This window comes from Rhea pennata, chromosome 4 (assembly GCF_028389875.1).
Source record: "Rhea pennata isolate bPtePen1 chromosome 4, bPtePen1.pri, whole genome shotgun sequence".
NCBI lineage: Eukaryota > Metazoa > Chordata > Aves > Rheiformes > Rheidae > Rhea > Rhea pennata.
Genome location: NC_084666.1, coordinates 20,014,524 through 20,038,886, shown reverse-complemented (window position 1 = coordinate 20,038,886; position 24,363 = coordinate 20,014,524). Strand labels below are relative to the sequence as shown.

General features: G+C 40.7%; 1 protein-coding gene across 6 annotated transcripts in view; it reads left to right on the top strand.

Moving 5' to 3' along the window:
• The window catches only part of SEL1L3 (SEL1L family member 3), a 39,145-nt gene extending 35,292 nt beyond the window's left edge, over positions 1–3,853 (top strand). For 5 of the 6 annotated variants that reach the window (XM_062575414.1, XM_062575417.1, XM_062575416.1 and 2 more), the window contains 3 exons: positions 926–1,028; positions 1,123–1,195; positions 2,476–3,853. In XM_062575414.1, the coding sequence (XP_062431398.1) occupies positions 926–1,028; positions 1,123–1,195; positions 2,476–2,639 (340 nt within the window). In that variant the 3' untranslated portion in view covers positions 2,640–3,853. The remainder of the gene's footprint in view (positions 1–925; positions 1,029–1,122; positions 1,196–2,475) is intronic. The other variant, XM_062575415.1, reaches the window with a different exon arrangement.
• The last annotated feature ends 20,510 nt before the right edge of the window (positions 3,854–24,363 follow it).

Sequence of the window (24,363 nt, the reverse complement as noted above, 5' to 3'; positions counted from 1 at the left end):
CATTAAAAGCCTATTTGTCAGTTCATGAATAATCGGTTGAAATTGTTCATCACTTTAGTTAGCCTGAATTTATGCTTGTGCCCTAAATTATCTCCAGTCTGCACAAAACCACCTGTGAGATAAATAGGGCTTCCTGGTCCAGTTGGTCCAACCGGGATTGTCAATTTTAGCCTGAATTCTGCTTTCGCTTGGGCTGAATCTGTCCACTTTGCTGTGAGGTTAACTCCAGAGCAGACAGCCCTGCAGTGATTTCACATTGTCCTGCACTTCTGTTTGCAGGGGCAAATATTTCCTCCCACCAGCACCCACACCCACACCCCTCAACCTCCTCAACTTGGTAGGAAAGAATCAGTTGCGACTTAAAATAAGAACCTGTCTAAATCTTAGCTGTCTAAACTCCTCTAGTCACTGAACTTCTCATTAATGGACCCTGGAAAGCAGCTCTACTCACCCCACAACAGATGTGCCCAGTAACTACTCAGCTAAAGCACTTAGTACTCACTACATTACTCAGCCTTCCACTGTTTGATGCGTGTTTCACAATCTGCTGCATGAACAGCTAAATTTTGTAGCTCTAAACTTAATGTGAATCCTACTACTATTGGCTGACAATAGTTAGAACAAAGTAACTTGGATACAACCTTGTACATAGCTGCTTGGCAAGGATAGCTTGGATGCTTAGCCCGGTTACTGACTAATCAAAAAATAAAAGTGTCCTCCTAGGATAAGATATTCTTTGCGGAATGAGGTTAATCTGTTATTTTTATGAATTTTTACTTCACCATCTGTGGGATGATGATAATAATATCTACCTATTTCTCTGGGATATTGAGGGTTGTTGCAGACCCATTTGAGATTCCCAGATGATCGATGTTACAAAATTGCAGAGTAGGACTAATTATTTGTTTTAATCTTTTTGTTATAGGTGCTGGAATTACAGCAACCAAGAATCAATTAGTCCATGCTCATTAGCGTTGCTTTATTTTCATCTAAGAGTTTTCTGGAACAATATTTTACAATCTACTCTGGTATGTATTGCTCCTTTGGTACAAGCACTAGTTTATCTGGAGCAGTATCTGGACTTTGCATTGATCTAACATGTTTTTAAACTTATCCTCACAGATATACTTCATGGGAACCTTTCTTTTATCAATTCTGGTTGCATTTACAATGCAGTATTTTCAGTCTCTATCTGGTAAGTATTTGTCATAGTAAAACTGAAGAAAAGACAGAAGAGTGATCTTTTTATTTCAGTATGGATCTTTAAAAATAAATCAAAGAATTCTAGCTTTGATAGACCTACCAAAAGCAAATTCGTTGATATGCAACTCATTGGTTATCGAAAAAGGCAGGATAAAATCAGGCACAAATGACTGGTTTAAACCTGTTAGTTCCTGAAGAATTTCCCTTGATGAGAGAGTTGCTCAGAGTTACTTAACATTGACATTATGGGCAGGAGATTGAGTGGAAATAAGAGGCTATTTCCTGTCCCTCAACATACAGTATTGTTGGAATAATTGTATGACTTTATGATTTCATATGTTGTTTCTGCAACATGTGATAAGCCCATGTTCCCTGGTATGACTGGATTCTGTTCAGATACAAAGTGGGAGTAAAGGGGAGGTTCAGAGAGCTGGTACACTGAAGTGGCTTGGAAGCAGACAGCTCATGCCTCTTCAGACTAGTAACAGAATCAGCAATTACACAAAATCAGCAGTTTCAGACTCTTCCTTCTCTCTGGCACTAGAGAATTTTTCTATATGTTCTCTTTCTGACAGGATAGAGGTGAATAAGAGACAGAAAACTAAACATCAGACTTCTGTCTCTCAAAACTATTCTTTTTTCCTCCCCAACTTGAAAGAGATACAAAGACAAAACTGAATTGCTCGGGAAAGGGAAAAAAAAATGTCATATGCAAAATTAAGGCGTCATTCAAAATGCATTGAGCAGTATTTCACTTTAAATCACAAGACAGGATCTTGATCAGGAAGCTGTGAAATAAATATTAGCAGTTAGAGGAAATTTTCTTCTACTAAATGCATTTTCTTTCAAAAATACTGTTTTTCTGACAAAATATTTTCTGAAATAAAATACAGGAAAAAAATAAGTTAAATTCATACCCTACACCAATAGGGAATACTATTTTTAAAAAAGATCCTCCCCAAAAACATAAAATTCAAATAATGCTTTTATAGTTAATAAGATTAAAATTAAGCAGAATTTAAGACATGTAACTATAAGTATGTCCAGTATGGAAATAATTTTGAAATCCTGCTTTCCTTCTTACTAGCTGAAAATGGATGTAACTTGAGAATCATATGAGTATATACAAAGGGCATAGTGAAAGTTACAGGAATTCTTATTTTAATGTTTCCTGGCCTTTGAGTCTTATCTATCTTCTTAATATTGCTTATTATTATTTTAATTCCACATAATATTGTAAGTATTTTAATTTTTTTTGTTATTTTTCTGAAGCCAGTAATTCTCTTGAAACAAGATCAGAACCATCTTTAGATGAACCTTCTTCCATGAGGAATAATGAGGATGCTTCCAGACCAGAACAGCAAGATGAATCTTCTTTTTCAAGTGGAATAGCACAGCAGGAGTTAAACCCTCAAAATCATCTTGTTACCAGCTGAGGGGAAGGTTTCTTAAGGCTGATGATATCCCTGGTGATGATATCATATATAAGTGATCACCCTATATCAAGGTGATATCCCACCATGAAAGTGGGATATGAACAGTTACAGATCTAAAAACTGGCAGCCCTATTTGTTCATTAGCATTAACGATGCACTCCACCAGCCAAAATCATAGGGAAATCAACTGATCTAATTTATCCATGATAGAGGAGGAAAAAAACTAAACAACTTCTTTAACAATGCAAATAAATAAAGAATACTGATTTTCTCACTAGACTCAACATATGATCATACAGTTTTTCTTTAATGGACTAGAAGAAAAGACACAAAATCTTTGCCTAACTAACTGAAGCATGAGTAAAACTCCCACCGGTTTCAATGAAGAATAAATTTTTATTCACCTAACTAAAATCTTATCAAATTGCCTTTACCACCTTTGAGCTTCTTGTACTGATGTCCTCAACTAAGTTGGTAGCGTGGACACGAGAAGAATGAGAGCCAGCCACCTACACTGCCCACGTCCCACAGCACAGCAGCCAGAGCTTTGGCTGGTGCACACGGTGGTAACAGCGACTTTTTTTGGCATCTCGTAGTCCATCCTGGAAAATCTTTCATACAAAAAGTGTTTTCCTTTAAAAGAAAAATGCATACTGGGAAGATTTGCAACATGATCATGACATGGTAGTTCTGCTGGCTAACCCTTGAAAGTCAAAGCTTCAAAGTATCAGCAATTCCTTGTGGAACAGAGCAATTACTGCCCCTCCTCCCACCCACCCCCCCACCCAAAAGAAAGCAGCTTCCTTTAAAAAAAAACAATAAATGAATATTAAAATCAGGACAAGTAACAAAATGAATGAACAATTTATTTTCAGATTCTTATATAGCTAATATTGGGAAGGGTTTATTTCTGGTCCTAGAGTAAATTTTAAAGACATCTGTTTGTTTAAATTGCAATTTGTTTGATAAATACTAGATGGGATTATATAGATAATATATAGAGAGTGGAGGTAATGTCTGTCTGATTTTAAGCTGTGAGGTAAGTGGCTGAAGGAAAGGTCTCACCTTAAAAAGCAGTCACACTTACACCTCTGCAAAATTATTTAAATCACATAGATTATAAATTGCATCAATCTATGCATTATTGAGGGTTAAATCCACTCTCTTTGCACTACATTATTTACTCTTGTAAATAAAAATATTTTTCTATTTCAGACTTTATGTGAAGGATTTTTTTTTAAAGGTTGGGACAATCAGTCATTGCTTTGAGGAATAGAGAGTTCTCACAGAGCAGACCTGGAAACGTTTGTTTTTCCATCAAGAGGTGGAAGTTTTCATTAGGAAAGGAATAATGAAGAAATAATTCGAGTGTGAAATAAATGCATGCATACATACCCTCCCAAATATATGTTTCTCCTGCAGAAGACAAAAACAAAAAAAAATCAAAAATTTTCTGCAAAATGTTAATGCTTCTAGCCAACAATTCCATTCATTAAGGAAAGGGAAAATGAGATGTTGAAACTTTTTTTTTTCCCCTATTCTCTCTTCAGCAGTACAATCACCAAGTAGGTTAGATATGCCACATTACTGAAGTTTCCATTTATTTTTGAGCAAGAACAACAGTGCAAATGACTTTTTTTTTTGTTCTTGGTATAAGTATAGAACAGGTAAAAGCACTGCAAAAGGTGCTAGTCTCTGTGTGGAGCCTGGTATTCCTTTCTACAAAGAATTTTCAAGCAGGGTAAAGAGCTTCACTCTTACATTATAAACAATTGCTGACTTGCACAAGTTATATATCCTGTGGTTTGTTATCCACTGCAAATAGATCATTAGCATTTTTGAGCCTGTTCAGACTTCTAAAAACCTTGTGCTGCTGAATTTGATAAAACCAGATTCCTTAACAAAAATGTATAGATATCATAGGAGTTCTCCCAAGTTTACATTTCTCACCTAATAAATGAAAACAAATGGTCCGACATAATTTTAAAATGTGCATTTGTATTGAGGTCAGGGCATGGTGGGATGGTGAACCAGAATGAAATGTATTGCAGAAAATCAAGTGCTGCCTTTGAAACCAAGTAGGTCAATTGTCACTGCAGAGGCATGATGTTGTGCACCAAACTGTACATTCTGTTAGAGCAGTCACGAAAAAAATACCTGTTTGATCATACGTGTGGCAAATCTTGAATTTAGTAAGCCACATGTAAAACTTATTTACTATGCCATATTCCATACATGTGACAGGATCTATAAAAGAAAGGCAATTTTTGTATTAAAAAAAAAAAAAAAAAAAAAACCACTAGTGAGGTATTAATCGCATGAAAGTTTGTGGTGGTGTGATTGGCCATCATACTGATGTGTTGAAATTATGGACTACTTGGAGCAGCTGTATTTTAAGAGTTTGTACACATAGGTCAGAATTTAGCATTAGCAGTCAGTGTGACTGCAGTTTCCTATCCAAAAGGGGGTTCACGTTCTCAGCTTTAGTACTGGGCAAATTGGACGAGGTTGGCCAGAAATGCAATTTCACATCTGTATCTCAAAAGAGAATTGCCAAAGCTGCAATATATTCTTGACGCCAACAGTTAATAATTAGGTCTTTGTTTATTGTTAGCTATTACGTCAGAATTCCCACCAAGAATAATTAACATCAAAACATGTAAAAGATAAGCAATGCTCCACAATAAGTTGGCAGTACTTAAGGCTGAAATAACAATTATTTAATTATTCATCATTTACGATAAGATCTGATTTCTAGGAGGCTATTTGAAAACCTAGAGAATCATGTACAATTCCCAGAGAGGATGGTTAGTTAAGCTAAGCAGCTACATGGTTCTACTGCCTCTGAAAGAAATATATATAAAAGGAAGTTGCAATAATCAAACATTATCATTCCTAAGTTAAAAGAAAACCTTTGAAGATCATATATCTGCAGCCCACAATGAGTATTTAGGAGGGGAGTGTGGAAGTATTAACACAATTCAAAAATATAGAGCCAAAACACTGCTTATTTATATTTCATAGAAGTCTAGCCATCCAAGTGGCGCAGGCTGGAAAATAAAGCTTTTGCAAAACTCAAATAGGCTTGAGGCAGTTCAAGTGGTGTCCATTTTCCTCTTTCCCTCCCCTCCCTTCTCCTCTTGGTTCAGCTCAATCATCCTTAGCAAATGAATTATAGCACTTCATCAGCAAAGAATGCGAGAGTGGTTATTTCCGAAAGAGATGCCCTGTTGTTTGTCTAACGTTGGTGCACAGTTTACAGCAACCAAATAAACAAATGTGTGTCACTGCAAGGGAACAGGGAGAGAAGCATTACACACAGTGTATCAAACTGCTAGGGAAAGGGGAGGTTTACATACCCGTTACAGATAGAGAAAATAAGGTGCTGTGACGATGAGCTTCAAAACTAAAGTCAGTGGTGAGTAGTTCTCTGAACGCTCAACGTCTTCGAAGATTATGCAGTAGGTGTTTCAAACTGGTGATCCGAAGTTTGCAGATGTTGTGAGGATTTTGACCTCTGCAGCAAGGCAGGCCTTTACGGAGGCAGCCTCATTGGGGCTGATACGCAGACCACGGCACGGCGCCGCTTCCAGCGCAGTGCTGGACGCTACCTGCCAACGTGCAAGCATGAACGTACGCTTTAAGTTACACATTCACATTTATTAAAAAGCTATGCTTTAAAATAGAAATCTGTTCAGTGACCAAAATGGGGCTGTTCCCAGGAATTTGTCCAGGTACTTTTGCAATTACGTACTACAAATACATTTCATACTGGGAAAGCGTTGTAGATGCTCTTTACAAGCACATGGGAAACGTGGATTATCCCTGGAGAGACTTGTTTTATAGCAAGTTCTCAGTCTACGCAAGCTGTCCCCATTGACCTTAACGGACTATGACATTTAAGACTGGCTGACTGTTGACCTTAACCCTGGATGAAGTGCAGCACAAAGATATGAAAACAGTTCGAGTAAACTCTGGTTGAGGACTTCTCCTACACCCTTCTCCCCCAAAAAAGCACCAACAAAAAGCCTACACACAAACATACAAGCTAGATTAAAAGACTGGGATGTAGAAAGAGCAGAGGCTAAAGAAACAGCTGGAATTTTTAGCAGGACAGGCCCAAGGATGCTAAAGGATGATAAGGAGAATCCCGGCATGAAGCCATCTCCCACGCAAACTGCCATCTAGGCAAGGGGAACAATTCCTGAAGAGAGTAAGTGACAAAAGCAGAGGTGCGAGTACAAACACACTGGAAACACATCACGGCTTGGACTTTTATGAAAAGGCCTAATTACTATGCCAGAAGGCCACATTATCATTTACAGTACAAAATGTAAGGTTCAGCATGAGCCTAAATACATCTGTGTTGAAAGCGGTTACATGCAGGTTAATGGAAATAAGAATCAGAACCAAAGAGATAAGGAGTAATAAGCAACTGAAATGGATAGGAAAAGATAACTGGCATAATTGCAGCAGGTCCAGGTCATGCTTAAATTACAGTAAGCGTTAGAAGAGTTTGCAAAAAATTTCCTGTAGATTAGATGCTCTGAAGCATTGAGGCTCCAATCCATATAGCACTGGCACGACTTCAGTTAAGGTATCCGTTGACTTAAGGGGGTTGGGCTGCTTGGTCAATGCTATTAGATGCCTGGAGGTGGTATCTTAATATCCCCTTCAGAGAAAACAGGCTGCAATAAGCTTTTATCACTTTGTTTTCAGTGATCTTTCCTCTCATTTAATTTATCCCTGGACCTTGCTTCCCTGCCCCCATCTCCATTTTCTGGTTCCTGTTTTTTCCCCAATTTGGCCTTGTTGACCTGCTCTTTACCACCCTTCAACTTTCCAGATAGCCCCTGATATTCAGCATTGCTATTTCTTCTTATCAGTTCTACGTGGTGAACTGGAGAAAGTGCAAATCTGCTGGCAGATCCTAGCACTATTCAATGATAACTTGACAGAGTAGAAACCAAGATGTATCCATTAAGGCATGGCCTTAATTGTTTGCCCAGCAAGTATCTTTAATTTGCCTCCAGCTTGCACAATCTTTCTCACTCAATCTGTATTAATGAACTAACATGAACCAGGGTCCATCATGGGCAAAAGTGGTACAGCACGACTGGAGTTAAACCCTCAGGACAGAGTTGCCTCATCCACACTGCCTTTTGGGAACAGCCCCTGGTCCATACAACCCCCTCAACTATGCCCAGACGCTGTCCCAGAGGGACACCTGAACGTGCCAAAGTCGTGCCAGGGAGCACTCCACCAAGCAGTGCGGACAATCACGAGCCAGCATCCAAGCGTATCTTTTCAGCCTTGCCTAGATTAATTATGCAGATGAACTCCAAGACTGCTGGCTTCTTCGTAGTAGGCTTTAGGACTCCACAAGCTTTTATACACCCTGCAACTACTGTAAAATTAGCCCCTCTGCTCTCATAGACTTACCTGTCAGCATGGGCCTTCCAGCAGTCCAGATGTTCACAGTCATTTTGGAGACTTACTCTCTTGGGAGCAATGTGCTTAGCAGGCATTTGTAAACCACAGGACAGCCTTTCCAGCACAAACCAGTACTGACTGCTTGCAGGGGGGAAATAAATAAATAAATAAAATCAAAGTTTCCACTCATGCTTTATCTTCTTCTGGAGTTGTTCCTGGTGAGAGAGGAAGAAGAAATCATTAACATGAACATCATATTCCACCCTGTGAAAGACTCCAGATGCTGACAGCTCACCATAACATCCCCACTGCTAACACCAGAATGAAACCACCAACCTCAGGGTCCAGAGGAGCAGGGGAAGGGTAAGCACAACACCAGGAGAACGAGTAGAAACTCAGTGCACAGTGCATATCGCAACTGTAATATTACTATGATTGCAATGTTTAAGTACTGTTTCTCACCAGCATCCACTCAAGGTTGTCATTATGTTTGCTAACTTGCTTTTACACCTTTTTCTTTCTTCTCTGGTCTGTTGCTCCAGGTTACATCCAAGTTTACTATATATGGTGCCATTTACTTATGTTAGATACTGTGTTTCCCCTAAAACTAGGGGCAACAGGTCCCCTCCTCTTTTTTAAGTGACCATGGGCAAGATGTTTACAGCCCTGCAGTCTGCAGAACCAGCCTGTGCCCCATATCCTATCATCCCAAGCCTGTGCTCCTCCATGCCATATCCTGTGTCTCCACTTCAAGGCCTCCACCGTTGTACCAGCCCTGTATTTCTCTACACTGCACCGTCATTTTAAAGTCAAATATCTCATTCTGCGTAGAATAATGGCTTGTTACTGCTGCCTATGTAAAACTCCAATTGTACCACACAAAGATAAACACAAATAAAGCAAATTAGCCACAGACACCTGGTCTGTCAGAAATTGCTGTCACAGCAGAGGCAAGCAAAGCAAAGCAAAGCAGCAGGCAGGTCAAGAAAGTTTCAAACAGAGCAAGTATGACAAGCTTCAGTCCTGAGGCCTTGCAAACTCAGTACAAAGTTTACAGTCTGCTTCTGGCAATGGCAGTACTGTATTACAGGGCTACGTGGTTATACCCTTCCAAGGCAACTCCAGCTGCATACAGACAGTTCTTATGAGTTCATTTTCAAGCCCACCACTTCATGCTAGTCTGAGAAAGCAAGTTGTCCATTTGCATTCAGTCAGTAACAATACCAGTCGGGGAAACCCAGACAGACCATCTCTGGTGGAAATGACCCATAATTTTTCATATTCTCCACATTTCTCATTTATTTAATCAGAAAACATTCTTCTAGATATTTTCAAATCTTGGCTTAAGATCAGACATACTTGAGCAGTAAAAGTTTTATATTAAAATCACTCACAGCCTCTAGAGGGACCAATAGGCCAGTATTTAGGAGTTAATTTACTGAACTGAAAAGAATGCTGCAATTAGAACAGAGATGTGAATCCCAGTAAGCCAGGGCCTAGAGCAATTGTGGCCAAGTTCTTGAGGCACTTAACTCAGTCTGATAGAGTTAAAAGTGGTCACCTATATACTGCTCTAAGCATGTAGATATCTCTGGAGGGACTGAAATCCACAGCAGAAGTGATGGCCACGCAGAGGTAAGAGGGGCAATCCCAGGCACCAGTACTGCTGCACCACCTGCTCTGCACACTCCTCCAGGGCAAGCCTTGCTACTGCCCATGGGCAAACAGACCCTCTGGGCCTTTCTCAACAGCAAGAAGGAGGGGAAAAAAAACATCACTCTTGTGTCTGACATGTCCAGTGAGAAAAAAATGCACAGGAGCACCTTAGTGCTTGGATGCACCACACTGGTACACACGGAGAAACAGCCTTACAACAGACTATCACATTGATGCTGATATTGGAGATAGAAAAGCCCTTATACAGCATTCCGAGTAATAAAGTTATTATCCTGTGTGCAAATTCAGTTAGCAAGCAGAAAGAAAGAAAAAGAAAACTACATTCAGCTTAATAGCTAACACAACCCCCTGAGCACCCGCACTTGTACCTTGTGCTCCAACACCACTGAACTGGGAATACTTAGGTTCTCATGCAACACCCTGCATACTTATTAAGGGTTTGTTCATTAAAAAAAAAATTCTCTTCCACTTGGAATTATAGTTTTAGTCACAAGCGCGCTTATAAAAATCATGACAGGTGACTTTCCCAGGCACCCCCTAGCTGGGCTTGTGTGAAAGTAGAAATTTAGATACCTACATGTTTTATGTACCTGCTTTGTGTAATTCCTGAAGGGCTGAAGATGGGAGGCCAGATTCAAGAGTCCCTATTGCAGAGGTGTAAAGTCATACACTAGTCACCCTTTCAAAGAATCCACTAAGAGAATTATTTTCAAAATATTTCAAAGACTGTGTTAATGTTAACTACTACACTCCTAGGGCATTTGAAGAACTTTAGTTTTTAAGTGTAATATCAGTGCTACTTTACTGATGAGTTCATCCAAAACTTCAGTGTGCATCTCCCTCTGCCTCTCTTCCACACCCAAAACTGCCTTGCCAGAGTTTGATGCTTTAAATTGAGGCTGGCTGTAGAAAAGAAGGAAGAAACAAACAAAAAGAAATACGACATTTGTGTTTGGCTGTACATAAACTAACTTTCCAGTAAGGAAGCAAGGAAGGGGACAACAGAAGGGTAGAGGGAAAAAAAAGTATATATCTGCTGCTGGAGTCCTGAATCTTCCAAAGCCTTTCACAGTCCCCCTCACTCTCCCATCCAGAAAAAGCCATTTCTCTAGCATATTACCACAATGCACCATGAAGTACAGTGACCTTGTTCATGGCAGCACTGAGGTGCTCAGATTATAGCACCAGTCAAGACAAAGTAGTTCAAGGACAGCTTATCAAGGTAGTTGCTGGCCCAGGCACCGTCACCAAGTTACCTCTGCAACCAAAGCTAGCAGAGGTTGACTGTCCTTCTCCTTAGCAGCCCACAGTCTTAGGCAGCAGTAGTACATGAACTCAGCTTGCGTTCAAGTACGTTAGATCTTTGACATTGGGTGGTAATCCCACAGAGAGCAGCACAGATTTTGAAGACATATTTCTGTCTATAATTGGCCCAGATAACAGTTGGCATGTCATCTGGGGACTTGTACACTGCAGATTTTCACCTGCTGCTATCCTAGCCACAGCTCCTGTTCCACCGCTCCCAACCCATATCTCACCTGCTCTAGGCTAGTCTGTGCTGACACACATTTGCTGGCATACATAGAATTCACAAGGTGCATAGTCTACATTACAAGACAATTTTATTTATCTGAATAAAGTTAAGAACACTGTTTCTTTTAGCAAGTAAAATCCCTGGGAAGGAGGATGCTGCAAGAACAATGCAAACGTGTGAATATGTCCTCAAGATTTATGACTTGCCAGCAACAAAAAAAAAAGTAATGAGTCAGACTGTGTACAATATCAGTTGGAAGTCAAATGTCCAAAGGAGCATTCAGAAGGGTAGTTTCTGATAGAAATGTGTTACTATTGCAGAAAGACTGGACTTTATACTTTATGTAAATCAAGGAGAAGGCTCCAGTGTGACTCTGCACCATTGAAGAGCATCAGCTGACTGTACTTGCGTTTTGTGAGAGAAATATTAAGTTCATCTATTAGATCTGTGAACATGAGTATTTAGAGAAATCCTTTCCTATTCACACTCCATAGGAGAAAGGGCCACAATTCTTGTCAAATTTTAGTATTCAGGAGTTAGAAGGCAAATTTGGGAGCTGAACATCCAGCTTCATTAAAAATTAATATTTCTAACAAGTTTTTTTCCTCCACGCTCAGGTAGTTATTTTAACAATTCATAGTTGTACAATTTTCACTCCAGCTTTTTCCCATCTTACAAATTGGAATTTAGACACCAATTTTTTGTCAGTGTGTGCAGTTCTAAGCCCCTAAATACATTTTGGAAAGCAAACAAAAAAACCACCTTGAATTAATCACATTTTATACCATTAAGCACAGTTTATAACTCCAATCCAGTATATTGCATATATTAAGTGAGAACATGTGCAGGTAATAAATAACGTGCTATGATCTCCCGGCATATCAAGACCTTTGTTACCATCACCTTTTCTGCATGATCATCTTTTTATGATGTTTAGGACAGTAGCATTGTTTAATGAGCATCAGATTTTCCAGTGGCTCAGCTGGAACCTAATCTATCACTTACTCTTATCACTGTTATCCAGCAGTTTTCCTTATCTGACTGCAAGCTGCTGCAACCGCCTCTATCCTTAGGTAACCCTGCCAGCAGAGAGTCCTGTGTGCCACAAGGAACCAGAGCTCTTGAGCTCCACCCAAGTAGAGAAATTATAACCTGGATTTTAAAAACTGCTTTGCGACATCCATTAAGGACTCTCATATCCATCTGAGATCATTGGAAGAGCAAGCGCTCCCTATTAACCATCAATAAAAAGTAATAATGCTTTGATGCTAAATAAGCCCGTTTGTATTCCCACAGGCTATAACCATCTTCTTATGCTCTCCTACCACTTTGTGCCACAAAAGGCTGAGAAAACCACAAGCAGCTAAGGAATGGACATTGCTCTGCTTCTGGGCAGCTATTTGGGTAGAATTTCTTCACAGCATTCCTCATGGACTTTTCATTCCTACACTGCCTCGTTCCACAACGGCAAGGGCTGTTGCCAGATGGATATTAATTTAACTGGCACAAGCCTGCAAGGCCAAACAGGATTTCTGCTTGGAACTTCAGTGAGCTTCTCTGCAGGATACTGACCAGGTGGGCAGGAGTTGTATCCCAAGCCTGTCTTCTTAACCAGCTCCCCTTTCCTCACGAGGAAGCCACCCAGCTCAGGGGCTGCCATGGAGAGTGGTACCCTTTGCACCCAGGCACCCTGACTCTTGGGGGCAGGCAGGATCTCCAGCAATGGTACTCAGTAGAGGTACTCAGGCAGCAAGGCCTTCTTCAAAGTTTGATATTTAACAGACAAGCCACCCTGAGCACACAAGGCCTTAGGTAATCTCCTGCTTTACTTATTATCAAGCACAATTTTGACACAAAGTGTTGTTCTTGCTGTAGAAACAAGCCTTAATAAGCCCTAACAGCTACAACTTTTCTCTTGGGTCTGCCATATAACTTCTTGTTCTTAGATCTTAATAGGTGGAGAAGTTCAGAGAAATTAATTAAAAAAAAAAAAATCCAAAGAATAAACCACCAAAACCTTTCCGACCAGGAGGTAATCCTGCCATTCTCATATGTTATCACTCATATGGTATTCAAGTTCTAGGGTAGCCCTCTTTCCTCCAGACCTTTTCCTCAGATTGAAGTCAGAAGCTGCCGCTGTTAAATTCCCATGTATCCAGGTCCCAAAACAAAGTTTCTGGCCACAGTCTTCTACTGCCAGATGCTTTCAGGATGAGCAGCCACGCTCTGCTTGAGCATCCCCTTCCTCTGCTCCAGTAGCTCTTCTCTCAGTGATCATCTCCCACTCCTTACCCTTCCTACTCCTGCTTTCAGAGGGAAGGCATGACAAGGATCTGGTCTTGTACTAACTTACCCTCTTCCTTCCCTCTTTCCTGAGGGAATAAGCACCTCAGCAAACAAAATGAGCTACTCCCTCTGAGTCACAGCTCAAACTCAGCCCCAGACCTGTCTCCTTGAATCCCAGCAAGGTCTCTCGAGTTCACTTCCTTGTGGCTGACTAGCTATGAGCTCAGGCTGCCATAACCACAGCTCACTCCTTGCTGCTTCTTTTCCTGGCCATTCTGCCTTGTCTTGCTCATCACCAAGGCACTGCATTCAGCTTATATCTCTTTGCTCAGGTCCTCCACATATATTTTCTATTTTCTCTCTAAAAATATGGTTCTTCTATCCACTCCCAAATAAAGCTCTCAGCATCTCAGTTACTGCAATATTATTTTCATTAAGCATATACCAGCTGACGGCTATCCATATTTCATAGATCTTTTCCACATCAAGTGTAGGCTTTCTTCACAAAGACAACCACTCTGCTCTGTGTTCAGACACACCTGAAGCAGAAAGATCTGATCCATCACTCCCAAGCACTATAGCAATAACAAGTAATAAGTACGTGTAACTATCTTCTGCCCCTACTTTAAAAAAAAAAAAAAAAAAAAGAGAGAGAGAGAGAGAGAAAAGGAAGAGAGGAGGGTGTTCAGGGACAGAATACAGTCTTCCTCAGTGCTTAATCATCATATCTACTACAGAATTATCTGCTGGCACAAGACTTGATCGTACATCACTCCTTAGCAGGAATTAGTTTATGAGCTCGGGAAGGAAGACAGGGACAAATAACCATCCTGCAGTAAAACCATGGAGAAGATATGAATGGACGCTACCTTCAGAATGCTGCTGATACACCCAAGCAAAAGCACGCTCCCTTCCCCGAAAGCTCGCCTGTCTCAAGGCGAGGAAGTACTCACTTTAGATAGAAGCCTCATCCCCTACTGCTCTAGTACAATAGACTCAGACTAACTAATTGGTATCAAAAGTTTTGTTTTGTTTTAAAAATACCATTTACCTCTACGTTAAACATCCACAGTCTTGAACACATATCTCTAAAACTGCCTCTGCCTACCATCAGCTAATCTCCAGGAGTTTAAATACATAATAGTTTCTGGCTCATACCCTTAAAGCAGAAGCTAGCCCACCATGACAAGCTTTTCTTCTTTTTCAGCTGCTTCCAATCACTCATTTTTGCTATTAAAGCATCACTAACTGTGCCTCAGGTGTTTAATAGTTCAGCTGTTTGAGATTTTCTGTCTTGCTAGGGCAGTGTTTCTCATCCTTTAAATCTGAAGGACTACTTAAAACTTCTGGGGAAAAAAAATTTCTTAGCCCATCTTGAGCAGTATTAATTTGTCTAATAAATGATAGGTAAAATTTTGAGTATTTTTTTCATTTCTACCTGATTTGCTTACTTGCATGTATGTAAATACATGTGAATGTTCAAAAAAAGATTTGCAGTTGTTTATGTCTTACAGAGCACCTTACTAGTCACTTGCAGACCTAAGACTAAGACATGCAACACACAAATACAGGCATAGGCACACTTTCAAAAATGTGTCCTATAAAGCTTTTTAAAGCAATACACCTGGCCCAGGTGAGGCAGTTTTAAATACCTCTGGGATTTGCATCTGGGAGAAGTGCCATGACATTGGCAATGGCAGATGGTGCTGAAATGGATAGGAAATTCATTGGAAGCACTGTGATATTTTCCATTAATCACAGCAGGCACCTTATTGAAGATGCTGTGGGATATGGTGAAGGAATTTTACTGTCCAGTCTTCCTAGTCATTGCTAAGCTATTTTACACTGATAATACATGGGACCAGAATGTGAACTGCCGTTTCTGCTTTGGTGTTGAAACCCATGCTGCTAATGAAAGCAAATCAAGGCATGCCACATGAATGGCAATCCAGACTAAACAGATTAAACCTCCTCCCTGGGACGCAGATCAAGCCCTGCTCCCTGCACCTCTTTCAGACACAGTGCCAATAGGAAGACAAGGTCCCATGTAAGACCAAGTATTAAAAATGTGTGGAAGCCACAGCCGTTTTAGTGGTTCAATGAGTGAAAATCTGGGGAGAGGAAAACACAGGATACTGGGCGGCTTTCCTTCTTGAGCAGGCAAAGGAGGAGAGCACGTTTTGCCCCCTGCGCGGCGAGGAGCCCTGGCTGAGCTTGGGGTGCTCATCGCTGTCGGGTGCACGCCGAGCGCAAAGGGGCGTTCTGCCTGTTTTATGTGCAGTAGCGCTCACCACGTTTATTTGTTGCAGGCATGAGAAGTCAATAGTATCTTTTAATCATGTGTAACTTTATTTTAATTCTACTTGGGGGTATTCAAGGATGTAAAGCCATATTCTAACTAGCAAGATTTTGCTTTGCTTTAGCAATAAAGAACCGGCCATGCGAGGTGAGCTGAATGGGGGAAGAGCCCAGAAGAGGGTGTCTGGCTGGCACATTCGGCCATATCTCCCAATTCCTTATGCTTAGAAATGCCCTCGGGCATACTGGGAATTATGGTTTGACTTTGTGGATGCTCCAGCCAGGTCATCCTTCCATCTCTTCTCAGCCGAGCTTTTTTCCCAGACTGGCTTTTATGAAGTTATCTACAGAGTCCTCACAGTAAATTTTTTTCACTGGTTGAACTTCTCATTAATTACCTTTATTCAAAAATTTACCCTGTGGTATAGTCTGAAACATATTATTAATTAACAGTGCCACTGGCTGAATACAAGTAGCTTCAACCTTTCCTCCAGGTACAGGCTCTTCCCCTACAAGGTACTGTCGTGTGATAAGCTGGTTTCTCCAAAGTTTTGCACGAAACCAGTGTAAGCTATAATTCATTTCTGTCACCTGTTACACATGCCTGAACCATCTTAACAGCTTTAAAAGTTACCTCTCAGGGCTAATACATCTCTGACTCATATCTAGAAGAGGTAGGTGAATATCGCTCAGGAAAAAAAACTAGTTTTACTAACAGAACAGGAGTGTTGGAACTGCTCTCATACAACATCCTTATCCATCACAGGATGACTAGCAGACAGCTAGATTTGTAATCTCTTCCATAAGAATATCCAGTATGCTTCTCATCCTCAGAAGCATATTAAGATGCTGTTAAAGGGCCTTTCAGTGAGAACACAAGCCCTGTGGGCTCCCAGGGCAGCCTCAGCTGAATCCCACAGCACACAGTTTTGCTGCCCAGGTTGAGTCAATAACATGAGTGGCACTTTACCAATGTGCACTGCACTAGCACCAGCAACACCACTCTGCGCATCTATACCTGAGGAGAGAGGCCCAGCTGTCACCCTGCAGAAGGAGAAGAGCCCCTCCATCACTCCTGAAGCAGCACCCCAGATCAAGCCCTGTACTGGAAGGGGGGGGGCCCACACACCAAGTTGCTTCCTCTCCTCACCAACCTCATCAAATGCTTTGGGCTTGGCTGTTGAGACCGTAACTGCACTGCTGGCAGTCTCCTGTCTGAGCAGGTGGTGTGGACTGGAAGTGCTCCATCACACCTGTGACCATGAGGTATCTGGAGAAGGCTTACCAGCTTCGTACACCTGGGCTTACAATGCCTCATTGTGCTCACTAGTTGCTCTTTTTTTCTTTAACCTCAAATGAATTTAAATAGATTCCCTTCCTGTATGTCAAGCTAGTGTTGAAATTGCTGGTGAGGAATCCAAAGTGATCCCTGCCTGCTATGTGGAGTCATTTAATCATGAGGTCAGACCTTTGGGTCAAATCCTTGTGAGAAAAGAGGAGGAAGAGCTGTCCCAAGTAGACAGGACTGAAGGTGCAGATGGGCGCCTACCTGAGTTATAATGTATGACTTGATCTTTTTTGCTCTTCCTGTCCTCTTTCCCCTTTCTGTAAGGAAGGTGTTAGCTCCAAGGGCAGTGAGAACATGGCCAGTATGGCAGAAGGAGGCAAACAGGATAAGCAGACTTCCACAGGACACTTAGACCTCTTGAGTTTCTTCCATCTGCTAGTACGAGACCCCGACAACCTGGCCTGAGCTAGGGTCCAGGTTGCTTTGCCAGGTTGTGGAGTTTGGAGAGGGCTGAGAATGTGTCTCCATGAGCAACCTCTTTGGCTGCCAAGCCCCACACTGGTGGGTCATGGGCTGAGCCACCTAGCTGTGTCTGACACCTTAGATGGCTCAGCTGGAGACAAGCACAATGTAACTCTAAAACCACTTCAGAGTGGGGCCAGCAGGAGAGCATGTGGTGAGAACCACCCCATGAGATTCCACTCAGTGAGGAGAGAGTGTGGCAGGTCTGGACGTAAAGCCAGCTGACGTCTGGGAGATTTCCTTTCTGTCTGTGGCCTTCTGTGGCGGGCATTCAATTGCTGCTGTTTTCATCAGAAATACTCCTTGCACCAAACCTGTCCCCCCCAGCAAGACCCAAAGGATGCTTTATGCTTAGATGGTAGGAGTCATTTTCTGCTTAATGCTCCACTGGCAAGTGTTTGAGATTGTGCTCTAGTATTGGCTCGAGATAACAGCCATCTTTGAGGAAGATAGGGAAAGAAATCATTCATGATATTGATAGGTATGTTTAAAAATGTCTTTTCAGGCAATATAACAGCTCGAAGCAACAAGCAAGAGTCAGTACTGTATTTTTGTATTATATGTCAATACCAAGGCTACTGGTAGTCATTTAAGATCCAGTACCTGAGGCCATAGCATTAGTCAGTTAAAACAGGGCCTCATGCTATCCTAGTTTACACGTGCACAAATTTTCCTAATGTTAATTATGGTTGCATGTTGCCTAACCAAGGAGAACATTTGGTGCATAAATTGTTTGCACATCCTGTAATTTATGCTTTTTGCATTGTGTAAAAAAGCCAGCCAACTATGTTGTTAGTTGCAAACTATCTTCTCAGGTAATTACGCTGACTGTTTATGCCACAATAATGTTTACTTAGACATTGAGCAGTGTAAAAAGATTGATACGCCCAAAAAGTGTAAATGGCAATTAGGAAATTTCATCAGGTGCTGAGTAAGATGGAATGTTTGTGACATTTTAATATTAGCCCTCGTTCTATTTCTCTGTCTGTTGAAATACTTAGATGTCATTTGTTATGGGAAATCTGTTTAAGGACAGCTCAATAAAATCCGTTTAATTACTGTCCAATATATAAAGTGAACACTCAGCTCTCTCAAATGAATGATACATTTCCTTTGTACAAAAATGTGTTAAAAAGGAATAAGATCTACAGAATATTCACTCTAAAAATATTATAAGTGGATTGACACATACAGTGCTATGCCGTCAGCACGTGGCAACACCGGGAATTGGCTAGAGAAAACCTGTTTGAACGCAGACAAAACACTATGGAAATAGCACAGCTGAAGTGTGGCCTGGCATTCTCTGCTGCCTGTGTAGTGTATATTTTTTTGTGCAGCTTTTGAAGCAGTGGATTTTTGCTCAATACTGTTCACTATTTATTTTTAGTTGATAGGACCAGATTCTTTGCCACTGTGCATTGGTTAAGCTGTTACCAGCAGTACCACACCAGCCTGCAGCACAGATAATTTCATGGTATATTTGCATGATGTTGCCTATAATAGTTGTCCAGAAAGTTGTTCCACAATTGGATCCTTTTTCTTGATAACATTTGTCCTAGGATCTCTGATCTACTTTACCAAAGTAGCTCTGCAGAGCTAGATCCCTAGAACAGCATATATTAATCAGCCTGAAAACAGAACCAAAGCCTTGAACTGGTATGGATAACTAAGACGAGACCTATACATGGGGGATATGTGCTCATGGTGTCTCAAGCCAGAATTCTTTTTGTTGTCATGTTTAGGTGCAGGTATGGTAAGCTATAGTACTCCCATTTGGAAAAGACAAATATGCTGCCTGTGGAAGAGGAGAGGCTTCTTAAAAAGCTAGAGAGGGAAAGAAGTTCTTTTATTTAGTGTCATTGACTCTCCGTGTTTATTTACATCACTACAAATAACATGGAGCTCATGGAAGGGACTGGGGAAGATGGGGACTGTAATGTCCTCTTCAGTGTATTTTTCTTTCTGTCATTCTCACTTCTTTTCCTGATGGATTGTGTTTGAACAAGCTGCTTTTCTTCAAGGAGTGGTCTCCAACCCACCACATGCTGCTCTGACAGGCTTCAGTGTGCCACAGAGATGCCCCACCACTAATGAGAGCTGCAGCATCTCACTGTGCACTTGGTGGGTCTCACAGCCTTGCTGGGGCAGGTGGAAAAGGCTGTGGCCCTGGGTGATTCCTTGGGGCTTTCACAGCTCCAGCTGTTGGAGCCACTAACACATGCTGTCTTCAGCCATCTAGTGATGGTGTCTATCTCAGCTGCACTGAGCACTAAAAGCTAAAAACAGTTTGGTCCAATTTGGCACTTTTGCCTTGTCATTTCTATTCATGGTTGCATTTTTCAGGGAAGCATGATGAGCACTTCCCCCAGCCACTAGTGCCTAGGTCCAACACCTGAACCACCTGCTTTGGACTCAGGAGTCGCAACACAAAACGAGTATATCCTGATAATTTGCTGTGGAGAGAGTGGAGGAGATTCAACCTGTAAATCAGAGCCTTTCTCAACAGCATGGCCAGTGGCTGTCTTGGGAACCTGAGTGGGTGCCCCCTCTCCCCCCATGTGTAGCTGAAGAAAGAAACAATGAAGTATTTAACCAGTATTTCAGATTAATAAGAGTTCTTGATAGTGATAGGACCAATAATATAAAAGGAGTATTATCAAAGGAGTTTGGAACTGAGGGAAGCAAACATGAAACTTCAAGGGAGGACAAAAAAAGGAGAAGCTCCGAAAGAAGCTGTGAACAGCATGGTTAAACTGCAAGCCTAGATGAAGGAAAAAAAAAAGTTAAAAAAAAAAAAAGTTTTAAAGGCTTCCGATCAGTACAGCACTTTGCACATACCTGTTGCTAAACGCACATAGGCATTGCTGAACTTTGCCCTAGGTAGCCTCTCGAAGGGTTTGGAAATTGTGGAACACACAGCACAACTTGTACGTGTTTTCCTGGATGAGCTTTGATTCATGAGGGACAGTGAGTCACGGAGGGTGATGGCACACAGAATTGACATATTTCCATATGAGTGTAAGGATCTGTAAGTTTTAAATCACAGGTCTAAAGTGCTTTCTGCTTACATTTTTGGGAAGAACAGAGTTTATACTGTATTGCATAAATATTTATGTTATAAGAAATATTTCTGTTATCTTCATCTCGCTAAAGGAAGGTGTAGTTTGGAATGGCAGTTGCATCAGGAGTTAGGTTCCTCAGCTACTGTTCATCTTACGGTTAGGTAGTCCAACAATAGCTTTTGATAATCTTAAATGCATTTAAAAACTACTTTTCTACTTTATATTTCTCTCAGGCTCTTTTATCTTGAGCCCCATGGATCAGATTCAATCAAACAAGAGCAAAATGGCTATTTCTGCCCAGTTATAAGCCAGACATGACTTGCATCATGAGATACAAGAAGCACTTTGGAAACATTCTGGCCTTTGCCATCTTTCCCATGGAGAGGAGAATTGGAGCCCGGCTCAGTGAAACAGCATTTGGTGTGAGAGCATGCATCCAGCTGTTACAGCAACTTTTGCTTAGCTCCGCCGTGCTTACCTTCCCTGAGGACAGGCTGCAAAACCCTGCCAGAAAATGTGCTGACCCACGCAACTGCACTGAGCCCTAACAGCTAATTCTTTTTTCTTTTTTTTTTTCTTCTACAAAAATTTCTGTTGAACACACAGGTTTCAGATGGTTTTCTTTAGTGGTTAATGCTATCCTTATTTTCTTTACACTGTATTGTCTCAGAATAAAAGTTGTCTGTGCACTTATTTTTCCATAAGCTTCCATGTTACATAAATAAATACTGTGAAAAACGTTAATTTTTTAAAACTTCTGTTTATTTTTACATTCAATGCACGAGGATGGACAAAATGAGTGTTCGTGATAAAGTATAAAGCCATATACTGTCCTCAAAACAGTTAAAAGATATACTGTTTAAGAGTTTTAAAAAGCATTTTTAGAAACTTTATATTTTCAAAATTCCTCATTACAGAAAATTCAACTCGTGTTAGAAAAGTGGAGTTCAATGTCCTTGTGCATTAAGCCATATTATGAAAGTATGTAGGTGTTTTTCATCTTTATTTTAAGGAATCTGTTCCTGCATTGCTAACAAATCTTTATGTAACCTATCCATGGATCCAATATGCTCTATAATACGCAGTATACACAGTTACAAACAATTTTAAAAGTTATGTTACAAAATATACAGTACTTCCTTTTTACATTTTTATAGATAAACATTGCATAGTTTTCAAATATGTAATATATAACAATCACATGAGCCTTTTTCTGTATAGCTTATGAAAAAAATCTGTACACTCAAATAATTATAAATAAAGTGTAACTATTTTAAGAGCATGGGGGAAAATACACCAGGACCTGTTGTGCTGTCGAGAGTTAAACAGAAGCCAATGTTGGAATCTGCCTAAAACGATAGCAGAATATGGCCTGAAGTTCATCGGCAGGCAGAGAGGAGAGTGAAAACTGAATGTAGCGTCGGGAAATGCTTCAGTGAGGAATCACAAAGTACTGGTATTTCTGAATATAATTATTGCCCTGATTCTTCTTAAGACTTGCTTTTTCTCTGATGTTTTGCTGAAAGTTATTATCACTGTGCTTGATGGCTTTACCTCAAGATGGAAAATAAAGGACAGGTTGTTTAAGAAATGATTAAAAGTCGATGAAAATGTTCCCTATTTCAATGGATGGCTAATGAGATAACTTGGAAAGAATTCTGGATATTTTTTCATGTCTGAAGAAACAGAGCATAGAAAATACAAGCTGACATTTAAAGAAACACAGATTGTGAAATCATCCAGAATTGTAAGAATAAAACTAAGAACAATCATTGAAGATAATAAAATTCCACTTAAAAAAAAAAATCAGATACTGACAAAATTCTGTTTGAACTATATGAAGGAAAAGGAAATAATTTTGAAAAGAATGGGTTGGCATAACTCTGCTCTCTGCTACTAAACCCAAGGAGAGCAGAACTACACCAAAACTAAGTGCTTGGGGAAATTCACTCTGGTTATAAAGCATTTTGTCACTGACTTGCAACTATAGAAAAGGTCAGAATCTCAGTATGAATACAATTTACAAACAGATTTTAGGCAACTTAGCTTGCCAGTTTAAACATCAGCTTAAAAAAGGTAAACGAAAATTTTCACTTCTAAAATGTATGTATTTACCTGACAGCTGAATTCTGCCTATTGAATTCTAGAGCTTTGCAGAAAACAACTACTCAGAGGTTACTATATTCTAACAGCACTGAGTGGCTATACTAAACTAAGGGTCTTGTCAGCATTTCCGTTCTGAATTTCATCTACAACTCAGCCACACAAACATTCTCTAAATGAACCTTGGCTTACATCCAACCACCTGATTTTTTTCCTGGAGTGGTTGGACCCCAGATATTATCCCATTCTTACTCATGTTTAAGCTATTGAAGGCCAGCAGAAGTACTAATGCTTCTTTGAAATGCTCTTTTGCTGATGTTGAAATGACACATTTTGTCTTTCTGCGATTCAGAGCAGTCTCACAAGCAATTACTAAAACACCAGTAAGATTTGAGCACAGGTGGCTTCCCAGCAAGCTGTATATGATTACACTACCTACAGATTTTCATTCGGGATTTGGATTGCTACATAAAATTGCTAGTAAAATTCACATTATCCCTGAAGAGGGTGGTTCAGAGCATACAGTGAAGGTGCAGAGTGAACACTCCTTTCTCCAGCAAATGTTACCTCGTAGGTCCCCTGCTTGCTGTAATGCTACTCTCCAGGTTCCCTCTTTTGCAGCTCCAAGGCCAGACTCCATCACTACTCTCAAAGGCCATTTTGTGGCTCAGTGAAGCAGAGCCAGAGCTGCACACGCATCTCTCAGCTTCAGCCCTGGTTTGGTGGCTTTCTCTACCCTCACTCCAGCCACTGCTCCCCATTCCTGCACTGTTCCTCTACCTGTGCTAGGACAGGTCCTTTGGAGTTACACAGGGAACAGATCAAGGAGGACTATCTAGAGAGAGGAACAGCCACAGAACCACATCCCAAATCCGCCAAGCCCTTCAGTGGCAACCTGGTGTCCGCAAACCTCATGTGTAACCTTCAGCAGGCAAAGGGATCAGCAACTACATTTTGGCTTCAATCTAAGACAAAAGATGACTACTCCTGTCCCCAGTGATAAAGGAAACGGAGAGGGCTCAAAATGGGCTTGTGCATACCTTCATGCCACAGCAGGACTCCCAGAGCTTCTGAAGAATGTCCCACCATTTCTTTTTCCTTCACACATAGAGAACAGATTCTGTCCAAACTGAGACTACAGCTGTCCATTTTGACTACTACAAACAGGCAAATGAAAATATTTGGATTCTTTTTGTTCGGTTGGTTGGGTTTTTTTGCTTTTCACAGAGCCTTATGGGTAACAAAGTGACTGTTGCTGAATAATCCAACAGCTCAGGGAGGCTATTGTTTCATTTTTTTTAATTAAGTTTGAATTGTTCACCACTCCTTTCATCCCTCTGTTCATGGGACTACAAAGGGTTTCTTTAGTTTTCTACTGATAGAACTGGATGAATGTACTACACAGTAGATCCTCCATAAACAAATCTGTCCCTAGCTTTTCACCTAATCACAGATTTTCTGGGGACTCTGTCAAGTTTGTTTGACTCCATTCCTTGACGAGTGATATACCGCTGGCTGCTG